The sequence below is a fragment of the Typopeltis vanoorti genome, chromosome 2 (genome assembly GCF_054136105.1).
Source record: "Typopeltis vanoorti isolate ZY-2024b chromosome 2, IOZ_Tvanoo_1.0, whole genome shotgun sequence".
Taxonomy (NCBI): Eukaryota; Metazoa; Arthropoda; class Arachnida; order Uropygi; family Thelyphonidae; genus Typopeltis; species Typopeltis vanoorti.
This window is the reverse complement of record NC_143550.1, coordinates 124,931,282-124,944,375: the sequence shown is the minus strand read 5'-3', so window position 1 is coordinate 124,944,375 and position 13,094 is coordinate 124,931,282. Positions and strand designations below refer to the sequence as shown.

Genomic DNA, 13,094 nt, shown 5'->3' with positions numbered 1-13,094 from the left:
TCCTTAGCCCAGTCCTCCAAACTATCCAAATCATCCTGCAAAATTTTGATATCCTGTGCATTCATTATTTCTCTAGCCAACTTTGCATCATCAGCAAACAAATGAACTGTTCCTCTCAGATTCTTTCCTATATCGTTAATGAAGAAATTAAACAGTAGTGGTCCGAGAACAGAACCCTGTGGCACACCACTGGTCACAGGCCATCTTTTGGACTCTACTCCTAAATAAACTACTCTCTGATATCTCTCCATCAACCACCCTCCTATTCATCTCACCAACTCTATATCCATCCCCCATATGCTGCAGTTTACTGATTAGAATTCCATGTGGTATCTTGTTAAAGGCCTTAGCAAGGTCCAGCAGTATCACTGTAAAACCCATTACCCTTATCCAGTTCAGCCATGACTGTTTATAAAACTTGAGCAAGTTACTGAGGCATGATCTACCCTTCACAAAACCATGCTGTTCCCCCATGCAGTATCCCATTTTCATCTATCCATTCCTGTATTTTTCTCTTGACTACTTTCTTCAAAACCTTGACAACCACTTGTGATATGCTGATCGGTCAATAATTTGCAACAATAGTCTTGGAATCTCCTTTATGCAGCGGAACTATTTTCCCCTCTTTCCACCCCCTCGGGGCTAACCCAGACCCGAGACTCAAATTAAACAAAATGGTCAAGGGCACTGACAATTCTTTAGCCGCTTCACATACGACACAAGCTGGTATAGATGTTATGCAATAGACTACTCACCTCCACTTCATTCACCACAATTCCTGTATAATCTACTGGTTTATTCATTTCTGCACTACCTGGATGATATATACTTGCAAAGTGCTCACTCAGTAATTCCACTATATCAACTGATTCGGTTACCTCCCTACCATTGGCATTCTTTAAAATCATTCTGTTATATACAATTTTTCTTTTACTTACAACATATCGAAAAAACTGTTTGGGATTCTCTTTAGCCTGCATGGCTAATTTTCTTTCATAATCTTTTGATTTTCTTACCACACTCGTTACCCTTCTGGCCTGCATATCATCATCACTACTTACTGAAATCATCATGACTAGCTGTGTTGTGAGGTAGCTCCACTGTATTTGAGACAGAAATTTTCAGTGATGTTAATCTCCAACTCAGCAGTGTAGAGATAACTTAATTTACATATGTGTGTTTTATACATTACTAAACCAGTACTTTCCAACAGATGTATTTTTATAATTGATTATGAAAAAAAATTATATCTAAAAAAAAAAGTGCCATGTTCTGTGTATGGGAAAAAAGTGAATACTTTTATCTCCATGGTCAATTTCTCTTTTTTTTTTCTTTTTTTTTTTTTTTTTTAATTTTATCTAATTTTATTTCTGTTGTCATTCAACAATGATCAAATGAGAGCAATGTCATTCATACATGACAGAAAAAAATAGTGATTGAAACTAATCTAAGAATAAGTTTTCTTTTTTCTTCCTCCAAACCCAAGCTGAGTGAGCTTTGAGCAAGCTTTTGTCATATTTGTTATGATCCTGCCATTAATAAATGATAGAATGAGAAATAGAAAAATACTGTGACATCATATAAAAAGAATTTTGATATGATGTTCCATAAGTGAAATAAAATATATTATCACTATAATTTAAGACAAAGGTAATGTCTGGAAGGTCCTACATATAACCTAATATATTAATGCATTATTTTAAAGAAATAATAAGAGATATCCAATATTGTTTTGAAGCCAAGTGACAAAATAAGTTTGCATTTTAAACTTAAAAAAGTTTTGAAAGTGACCAAAGAGAATATAATTTGGGTATGATAGCTGGCTAATTATTACACTACATAAAAGATGAACTCCGCTAAGGAGCCAGTCTAACTGTCAAAGTGCTTTTGTCAAAGAATTTAACTAGTTTGACAACTGCTTTGAACTACAGTTACACCCCAAGTTACGTAAGTAATGCGTTCCGTAAACCTTTGAGTAACTCGAATTTGTAAAATTTTTTTTGCTATTAATCAGATATTTTTCATTTTTAATATTTTTTCATTTTTGGGGTGATTAAAAAAATTCAATAAATAAAAAAACGTATCAATTGTATTTGAATAATATTCATACTGTAAATATGAAAAATACATAATATAAAACTGAAATATTCACTTTTCAAATAACAAAATGTCTTGTGGCAACTAAGTTGGCTGTTCTGTGGGAAGTTTTACTCCTTTTGATGTTGAAGACTGAGGGTAGTTCAGATGGTCTGAATTGTCATTTTGACTTTGTTGTGAATGGCATCTCACAAACATGTCTAGAGTAGATTGTGTGTCACGCTTCTTGTCCTCATAGAGGGCCTTGTAGCTAGACATATCGGAATAGATGCGGCGGCTAACATTTTCGAACCTCTGTGTTCAGATCAATCAATTCTAATTTTGCTAAAGCCATGTCTATCAAGTTAAAAACCTCAGCTAGTCCCTTTGTAGTAAATTTCTTTTCTGGCAGTTCAATCGGCTTAGTATTTTTCTTCGGTCATCATTAGTTAGCTCTTCATTGACTCAAAAGAAGCTCGTTAATGTCACCGCCATGCCTCACCCGTAATTTTGATGCTGTGCAGATCTGTACGTTTCTTGAATCGTTCAAACCATCCAGCACTAACTTTAAATGTACTCTCTGCATCCGTGATACCAGCCTGCTCTTTTAATTCCTTATATAAATACATAGCCATCGCCTGGATAATCAGTAAACTTAACGGTCTCTGCTTCTGTGTCAAATCATCGATCCAGTGAGAGAACAATATCTCCATCTCTGATATTGGGCCCAGCCTCTTCTTGGTAATAATTGTGCCCTTCAATGCTACCACAGCTTTCGTGCCTTCAACAATGCAAACTTTATTCTTCACTACTGTATTCACTGTCCAAATAGGTCCATTTACTTCCTGGGCCTTCATACGTACCATTTTTTCAACTTTTCTTCTAAAGTAATTGCAGACCTTTGTTTTTTAGACTTATTACCAGCACATTCGTTTTGCGTTTGCATTCCATTTTAAGAGTAAAAAACAACGAAACTAGCAGTGATAACAAGCGACTGAGCTAACCGTGCAAAGCATCTACTACTGTACTGCAATAAGGATGTCAGAGATGCACCTGCACAAAGCCTCAAACGTGTTTATACGCGCTAGTAGATTTATTACGTAACTGTGAATTTACATAAGTCACGTGTTACGTAACTCAGGGTGTAACTGTACCGGTTCTTATCAGAGATTAAATGTGGGTTAATATATAAAATAAAACATTCAAACATGAGATTCCTGGTGTTGAAAGAGCTTCTGCTCTCAAAGTTTTTGATGAGAATAGCCAATTCAAAACAGTTGTCAAGCTAGTGAAACCTTTAATCTTAGCAAAGAGTGAACATGTGCACACTTCTGACAGAATTAGTTGTCTTTTAAGTGGTGCTATGTGAATACAACTGAAGCTTATATTCTCAAAAGCACTTAAGTCACTTTTGAAACTTTTTAAAACTCAGAAGCAAGTTTATGCCAATTCGGCTATAAAACAATAATGATATTTATTGTTTAATTATTGTCTAATGATATCTAACTCACCTTCACTTAAAAAACATTATAAAAATTATTAATAATAATGCAAAAGTAATACAAAAAAAAAGGTAAAAATAGTTTAATACACTCTAGAATTGCCTATGGTGCTAAAATGTATCATCATCATCATCATCATCAAATTCCTGCCATGTACCCTCAAGGGGTGTACAGGATATGATAGTACTACATGAAAAAAAATTTACATCATTACTAACTTCCTATCTACAATTTTCCTCCAAATCAGTCTGTTACTTGTCAAGACTCCAACATTATCAGATCTTATATTTCTATCGTCTAAGGCACTTTGTACTGTATCAATCCACCTATACCTTGCTCTTCCTCTGGGTTGTTTTCCTGCCAACCTGGTAGAGAACACTTATTTTGCTAATCCTTCCTCTCCCATTCTGTTTAAGTGACCATACCACCTGAGATTAGCTCTGCTAATGCATTCCTGGATGATTACAATGTCAAGTTCTTTCCTAATATCCTTGTTTTTAATATGATATTGCCATTGATGCCATCTGTTCACGCCTCTAATCTTTCTCAGGAGTCTCATATCTGCGGTCTCTAGCCAATGGTCAAGTGTTTTACTTCTGACCCAGCTCTCAGATCCATAAGTTAAAACTGGTTTGAACACTGTCTTCTATACAGCTAATTTAGTGTTCTGACTAATTTCTCTCTTATTCTATATGAATTTATTCAATTGACTTCCTACCATACCATCTTTGTTGATTCTGTTGTCTATTTCCATATTTAATTTATCATCTTCACTAAAAATCGTGCCTAAGTAGCTAAAATGTTTTACTTGTTCCACAGGTTCTCCATTCACAACACAGTTGACATTTTCAATGATTCTGCCTATTTTCATTGTCTTTGTCTTTTTATTGCTGACCTTCATACCATATCTATTACAACAGTTATTCAATTTGGTCAGAGAATCTTCCAGACTTGTAGCAGATTTATTTAGAAGTATAACATCGTCTGCATAAAGCAAAGAGCTGACGTTAACATCTCCAATTTTGATATCATGTTTAATACCACTTTCCTTCATAATGTGATCCATATAGATAATGAATAACAGTGGGGATAATGTACATCCTTGTCTCACACCAGATTTAACATTAACCATCTTCCTGTACTTCCTTCAATTCTAACTGCTGACTTACAACTCAAATAAAGACTAAGTATTGCTTGATATAATGACCCATTGACACTATATAACTGTAGTGTATTGAATAGCTTCTCTCTTGGCACCTTATCATATGCCTTTTCCAGATCGACAAAACGTAAATACAGATCTTTGTTATATTCCCATGATTTCTCCACTATTCGTCGTAAAGTGAAGATCTGATCCTGACAGCCTCTATTTGGCCTGAATCCAACTTGTTCTTCACCAAGCTTTTCTTCCACAATTCTTCTCAACCGTTTCTCAAGTATACTTGCATATATCTTACCAGGAACACTCAATAAAGATATACCTCTGTAATTCTCAGATTCAGTTTTATTTCCCTTTTTATATATAGGTATTATGAGAGCTCTACTCCAATCGTCTGGAATTCGTCCCTCTGTCCAGGCATTCTGAACTATGCAGTGCAGCCACTGTAAGACTTTTATACCACCATACTTCAGCATTTCTGGTCGAATATCATCTACTCCTGCTGCCTTTCCACATTTCAAGCCTTTGATGGCTTTTTCTACTTCAAGTATGGATATGTATTCCTGACTGCATGCCTGGTCAATGTTTTTTATCACTGTGCTGTCATCACTGCTTGTTTCATTTAGCAAATTTTCAGAGTAATTACTCCATATTTCAAGGATATCTTTTTCTCCCGTTTTCATGTCACCTTTATCATCTCTAACTCCTTTTACAGAACCCTTTCCTAAAATGTACAGAATAGATTATGTTTTTCCATGCAATCCACTCAGCAGTCTATGATAAATCTATGAAATAATGGAGGATTTCAGTATGCATTTTTAGTATAAATTTTAGTATAGTATGGTTTTATTTTTTTAATATGCTTATATTTTTAAGTTAGTATATATTTTTGAGCCCATGAAGATGGTGATCATGGTAAATTGGTGATCATGGTAAATTATTGGCTTAGTAACATAATTAGTTGATTAAATTATAAAGTTAGTTAATTATCTTTAGACATGCATTTTCTTCACTAAACATCAACAACAAGACCTTGATTATGAATGTCTAAACATCATGTAATTAAATTTATTTTTAATTAAAATGATTATTCAAACATAGTAGCTGTCTCATAATGCATATCAAATCAAAATAAGAGTCCAAAACAAAGTTTGGTAATGCCTCTCAGTTTTTTTTTTCCCTACTGAAATAATACTAAACATGAAATTACAAACTGATAAATAATTTCCTTACATATTCAAAACTTAAAACACTACATTTATAACTATCAATGGCCACATAACTGCAAGTATATGATATCTGACAACTGGGAGAACCTCTTCTAAAAGCTCAAAACAATTCAAGTGCTTAAGGGGTAGGGGATTCCAAGAGATTCACTTAAGTTATTCTAACGAATGTCAATACTGTCTTTTCTTCTGTTTCCTCCTCCTTTCATTTAGGGTGGGGTGGGGGGCCTGTTTCAATCTTGATCTTGGCCTAGCATTTCAGTCTGTTTTCTTTTGTTTGTTCTGTTGGTTTGTAATTCATCTTGGTATTCTTTCAAATGTTATTTTGTTCTATAAATGTTATTTCCATTTAGTTCTGTATTTTTCTATTGTTTGCATGATTGGTGCTTGGTTTGGTTCTTTAAATATGTCTTCATTTCGCTTTTTATCTAGTCTTGTATAATCTGCTGTTCTTATCATATATTTCATTTCTTCTGCAATAATTCTTTTTTTTTTTTATCTCTTTTTCTTACTTGTCCATAGTTCACTTCCATAATAATAATGTTAGCTTTGATAAAATATTATAATTCTTAGTTCTGCTTTTATTGGTGACTATTATAGTCTTGATGTTGTGTTTATTGTTCCATTTACTTTAGAAAACCATCACTTGAGTATTTATTCCCAAAAATCAGCATGGAGGAGATGTTTTTCTCCCATACTTCCATAGCAAACTTTGGGCTACAGGCAAAATATTTATACTGTTTTTTTGGTCCCTACAAGTTTGCCATCCTAAGTCTTTATTGCATATGCTGATACTTCTTCTTCTTCTTCTTCTTCTGCAGCTTCTCCCACTTAAGTGGGGTCACTGTTTCTTATGAGTCTCCTCCACACCTTCCTGTCTTGGGCTGTCACCACATCCAAGTTCTTCATCTTCAAGTCCTCTTCTACCAGCTCCCTCCATCTCTTCTTTGGCTGCCCACGCTTCCGCCTTCCTTGCACATCCATCTGCATGACCCTTCTTCCCACATATTCATCCTCCCTCCTCATCACATGACCAAACCATCTCAACCTTGCCTCCTGTATTTTCGCTCCTAAGTTCGTAACTTTCACTGTTCCCCTGACATAGTCATTTCTCAGATGATCCTTTCTGGTCACACCGCACATCCACCTAAGCATTCTCATCTCTGCTACTTCCATCCTGCTAATGTTATTTTTCCTCAGGGCCACAGTTTCTATAGCATATGTCATAGCTGGCCTCACTACTGTCCTATAAATTTTGCCTTTCAGATTGATCGGCACCCTCTTATCACATAACACTCCAGCCATCTCCCTCCAGTTCCTCCAACCTGCTTGTATCCTGCATCCCACTTCCTTCTCACCTCCTCCATATTCTTCCACTGTCGAACCTAAGTATCTAAAGTCTCTCACCTTCCTGATGACATTTCCTTCCAGCTCCAGGTCTGTCTCCTGGCCACCGCCCACTGCGCAACACATATACTCTGTCTTACTTCTGCTCAGTCTCATACCTCTCTCTTCCAGTACTTTTCTCCATCTTTCCAGTTTAGTTTCCGCTTCTTCTCTTGAATCTACACACAGCAAGATGTCATCTGCATACAACATTGTCCAAGGTGCATCTTCTCTCACCTCCTCTGTTACCACCTCCATCACAATATTAAACAGAAACGGACTTAATGCTGACCCTTGATGCAAGCCAACTGTTACTTGAAAACTTTCTGTCTGTCCCAAACAGGTCCGAACACTTGTCTTCACATTTCTGTACATTTCCTGCACCAAACTGACATATTTCTCCGGCACCTTCTTCTCCCTCAGACACCTCCAGACTTCTTGCCTTGGCACTCTATCATATGCTTTCTCCAGATCAATAAATACCAGATGTAGCTCCCTTTGTTTCTCTCAATATTTTTCCATCATCTGTCGTAACCCAAAGATAGCATCTGTTGTTGATCTACCAGGCATGAAGCCACTATCAGCCATTGCATATGCTGATACTAATTTCTTTAAACAAAATAAAATAAAATAAAATAAAATAATAATAATAACTGCACTTTAGGGTTTATTATTATTATACCGGCACTTCCTGGAAGTTGGAAACTCAAGGTAGGACTTCTTCCAGATCAAGCAATGCCTAAATACTTACCTTTGAAAACATTCAAATACATTTTAAAACATTCAGGTGTTTCATAACATATACATGCTGGATCTCACATGCTTCCTTACCGCAGCCTTAGTCAATATTCAGAGATAACTCTGAGTTCTTTCATCACCTGGCATGAGCTGTAAAATATATTATCATAGCACTAAGTCTAAGATGAATTGCAGAATGCTCCATCAGGAAACAAAAGGCAAGAGGTCATGTTATCTCATTTTTTTTATTTAATTACAGTACACATATATAATGTGAATGGATGTCACAAAAAATTATTAATTTCACATGATAATTAATTAAACTCAAATAAAGATTTAAAACTGATCCATAAAAGTGTATCATTGATATTTAAAATTGCGATAAAATACAGTAAAGAGAAGAAGTGTCAGTTTTTTTTAAAAAGTACTGGATATATCTCTAAATCACAACTTTTCTGTATGTGCATCATAAGAGATGTTTTATAAAATCCATTAACACCTTTTAATCTCCTACAGGTAGTAGGCAAGGCCATTTAGCGCTATCTAAACGTTTTTTTTTTTTTTGAGACTGAGGGGGTGGTTCAATCTCCACCAGCAGCCAATTAGAGATAGCTGTCCAAGTCAGTCACTAATTATAAATGGCATCCAGTGAAGAGAAAGAGATAGCAGAAAGGGCTGTCATATACTGGTACTTAACATTAACACAATATATATATATTGTCTGAAATAGTATGGGTTCCATGGTCAATTTTCTTGAGTTTATGGGATGAAAAACCTGAGTTTCCAGGAGAAAAAAACCCGACTGCCTATGGCAGAGATTGACTTACTCAGGAATCAGTTGAAGAAGAAAAGTTCTAGTTGGTGACCAGATTCGAACTGAGAATGCTTTCTTCGGGCAACTTAGTGCTATAGGTGCAAATCTAACATCCTCAGGGCTGTGCAAATCTTGTTTCATGAAATAGCTCATTTTTATTAATCATTCAAACTGTAATAAAATTATATGTATGTTTTTGCTGATAAATGACTTGCCAGTTTAATCCCAATACATTGTCTAAACATTGCGAGACTCAACGGCAACAGGTGGACCTACCAGCTCACAAACTGGTAGTCAAGATCAACAAGAGAAAACCCAGTAGACCTCCAACTAGATGGGAAGATCCTCTAACCAGAGTGATAGGAAACAAATGGAGAAGAATGGCCCAAAATCGCCATCACTGAAAAAAACTCTGCAACCTGCATTCATTGAGATACCCGAAATTAAACAACAGGTAGTCCATCAAGGTACATCATCTAAAAAGTTCAAATTAATTTACTGCACTGAGCCTTAAGATTTAAAGGGTGTAATCGTCAGAATATTTGAGTGATTTCCATTAAACAAAAAAAGTGCTTTTCTGCAAATAGTGTTTACTGTTTATAGAGAACACTGGGTTAAAATATATAATTTATATGTGAATACACATATACTCACCTTCTGAGAAAGGTATGACATTACCAACAATTAGTGGTTCTTCACCATATTCTTTCAAAATATCAAGTGTTGGTTGACATTTATCTGATCCAACAATCAGAATCATTCCTAAGCCACAATTAAATGTACGAAGCATTTCATCCTCTGACACTCCACCTAACATATTTCAAATAAATGTATAATTAGAATGAATTCGAAAAATGAGGATTCACCAGAATCATAAAGGGAAACTGATGAAGTTATATCATAAATAAGAAAAAAAATTATGAAATTACTGAGAAAACAATTTTAGGATTTATAAATATATTTTTTTTTTAAATTAAAACAAAAAGCACTCTCACCTTCACTACAAATCCAAGAAAACACTGGTGGCATCATCCATTTGTTTCCTTCCAACTCTACACTATATGATGAAGGCAAAATTCTTGGTATATTATCTAGAAGTCCCCCGCCAGTGATGTGTGCTGCTGCTTTTATATAACCCTTGTGGATCACAGGTAAAAGAGCTTGCACATATATCTTAGTAGGAGAAAGAAGAACTTCACCTATGCACAGAAAAAAAAAAAAAAAATATATATATATGTGTGTGTGTGTGTGTGTGTGTGTGTGTGTAGTTTATATATACTTTCATGAATTAAAAAAATTTGAACCTAGGTGCTAAAACCTATTATCCATGCTAAAGAGGAATGTTTCCTATAAGAATTGATTTTAATTATACAATATATGTTAACTAGTAACTGAAAAGTGATTCTCTTCTACCAGTTATATAATATTAGAATACCAAAACTTTTTATACCAACTTTTCATTACTGTGCCATGTGTACCAAAACAAAAATAATGGTACAATATGTAGACTTATTCTATAAAGGTTAATCAATAAGTTTTTGTCAAAATCTTTTATTTGATGTATCACAGCATTTAAAAATATATATATGAAAGATTAATCCTGAATGTGTTTTACATTTTTTTTTTCTTGCAGGTGGTGACATTACACCAGATGTTTACACTATTTCAGAGATGACATATACATCTCTTCTGTCTGCAAACAGAAGTGACGTATATGTATATTACTTGTTACACAGCAAATGATAACTCCTTCCTTCGAGTATAACGAAAACGGATCCATTGGATCAGCGGTTTGTTTCCAGTTTTTACTGATTATAAATAATCAGTAAAATAACAAATCAGAAAATCAAAAATAATTTATTGAAAAAAAAAAAAAAAAAAGATTAATGATGGAAAAGCAAATATTATTAATTCAAACTGGTAATTAATGTGAAGGATTAAACTTCTTTTCTTTCAATGTTCTTTCAAAATTTGGTTTAATTGTGGACAGCTGAATTCTGATATCAGGAGTGACATCCAGGTTAATTCTGTGTTTTATTTTTGTTACAGTGTAGACCGAAAATCTGCTTTCACACAAATATGTAGTACTAAATGGTAACAAACAACAAATTGCCCTTTTGAATAAATCTGGATATTCTTCCTTTAAGTCACACCAAAATCCATAAAATCCATTTAAAGAAACTTCATTAAATTTAACTTTTAGTTGGCTGTTTGATGTCAGGTCAATGAGATTTTCATATTCTGAAGTAGATAGTTCCTCTGATTTTCCTTTAATATTGAAAGGACTGAAAATCCAATCGTTGTCATTATCTTTTAGTAGAGGAAAGTATTCGTTTAATGCTACATTTATTGATATTAGATGAGAAATAATTTCTTTTTGAATTTCCTTGACAATTTCACAATTCAATTCCTGAAAAAATCATTTAAAGTTGGAAATGGATTCATATTATTTTTTTTTAATAGCCATGGTCCAGTATTGTGATTTTCATAATAATGATCATAATTTATCTTTTGTGCTGAAAATTTTTTTCATTTATCATTGTGTAACACTATGGCACGCTATTCTCGTAATTCAAACAATCTGACAAGAACTCTGCCACATAACAGCCATCTAACTGCAGTACCAGCAAAGATGTCTGTTGGCTGCCCATATCATCACATATAATTTTGAATAAGCTTGTTTTTAATGTTTTTCGTGTTTTTGCAAAGTTAATAATTTTTACTGCTTCATCTAAAATACATTTTAAAGATGAAGGGATATTTCGAGCAACCAGTGCATGTCTATGAGTAACACAGTAACTACTCAAACACATTTCAGCAACATTTTTAATTCATGTTGCTGTCCCTTTCACAAGTCATACCATTGACTCCGCACCATTGCTACATACATCAATACCTTTCTCCCAACTTATTCCATGAGTCTTCATAAAATTGTTGATACATTTAAATATAATTTCTCCTGTTGTATTGGTTTGTAAATTTTCACAGAGAAACTTGATCTTCTTTATTAGAATGATTGTAATAATAATAAACAAAAACTAATAAAATTGATAGGCTTGCAATGTTTGTTGTCTCATCTAATTGTAAAGAGTACTCATCAGACTGAAGTTTTAAAATAAGTTCATGCTCAATATCTTCAGCCATATCATGAATTCTGCATGAAACTGTATTATTTGAGAAAGAAATTTTATCAATTTGTTGACAGGATTTCTCATTGAACATACACTAAAAAACATCTTTGATTAATGGTTTCATGAGAGTTTCAGAAATTGTATGTGCTTCACCTGCGAGAGCTGTAAAGTAGCTTAGTTTGTAGGAAGCCACTGTTGCCCTTATATTAATTTAACAACATTTTCGACATAAGGGTCAAAGCTGTATAACTGAGAGGAGACCTCCACATAGCCTTTAAAGGAATGCAGAGAACTGACCAGGGCTTCTGACCTAATCCTCACCATCTCGTGCTGCACCCTGTTGGGTATCTACCTGGATACTGAACGAATCAGGATGGGCTGGCAATTTGGGATTTAGCCGAACAAATTGTATTCTTATTTGTTAAACCAAAATACAAAACGATGGTACAACATGACAAAATTTCATGCCGGCTGAGGCGTCGCCCGGTTAAACAAGGCCCCCGTTGTTTTCGCCATGGAACCAGGGCGAACAGCGAAAAGCCAGCTACTGGAACAAATCTAAATCTGAAAACACACCCCAACTCAACATCACCAGAGTTAAAGATCGGTACTATCAACATAAGAAGCCTGAATGGCAAAGAAATGGAGCTAGCTGATGAATTAGATAAGTACCAGATCGACATAATAGGGGTGACTGAAACAAAAAAGATAAAAACTGATGAGATCTTTCTGAGCAATAAATACAAAATGATATATTCAGGCAATGACAATTAAGGAAAAGAAGGAGTAGCCATAGTATTCAACACAAAATATGAGGCTAATCTTCTTGAATGGCAGGGTCTCAAGTAGAGTGATGTGGGCCAATATGAGAATGCAGAACTGGACAATGAGACTCATTTGTGCCTATAGTCCCACAGAAGGTTCTAATAAGATAGAAGTGGAGGAATTTTTTGATGCTTTAGAAAAAGCAACTGACACAATGAAGAAGGAAAAGTTGGTCCTTGTTGGGAATCTAAATAGCAGACTAGGAAGTGATTGTCAGACATACAACAATGTTTTGGG

General features: G+C 34.6%; 1 protein-coding gene across 2 annotated transcripts in view; it reads right to left on the bottom strand.

Moving 5' to 3' along the window:
• Positions 1–13,094, bottom strand: part of Gart (trifunctional purine biosynthetic protein adenosine-3 Gart) — a 270,858-nt gene that overhangs the window by 48,777 nt on the left and 208,987 nt on the right. For both annotated transcript variants that reach the window (XM_090408017.1, XM_090408026.1), the window contains exons 15-16: positions 9,897–10,100; positions 9,556–9,711 (exon numbers count right to left, since the gene is read on the bottom strand). In XM_090408017.1, the coding sequence (XP_090264143.1) occupies positions 9,556–9,711; positions 9,897–10,100 (360 nt within the window). The remainder of the gene's footprint in view (positions 1–9,555; positions 9,712–9,896; positions 10,101–13,094) is intronic.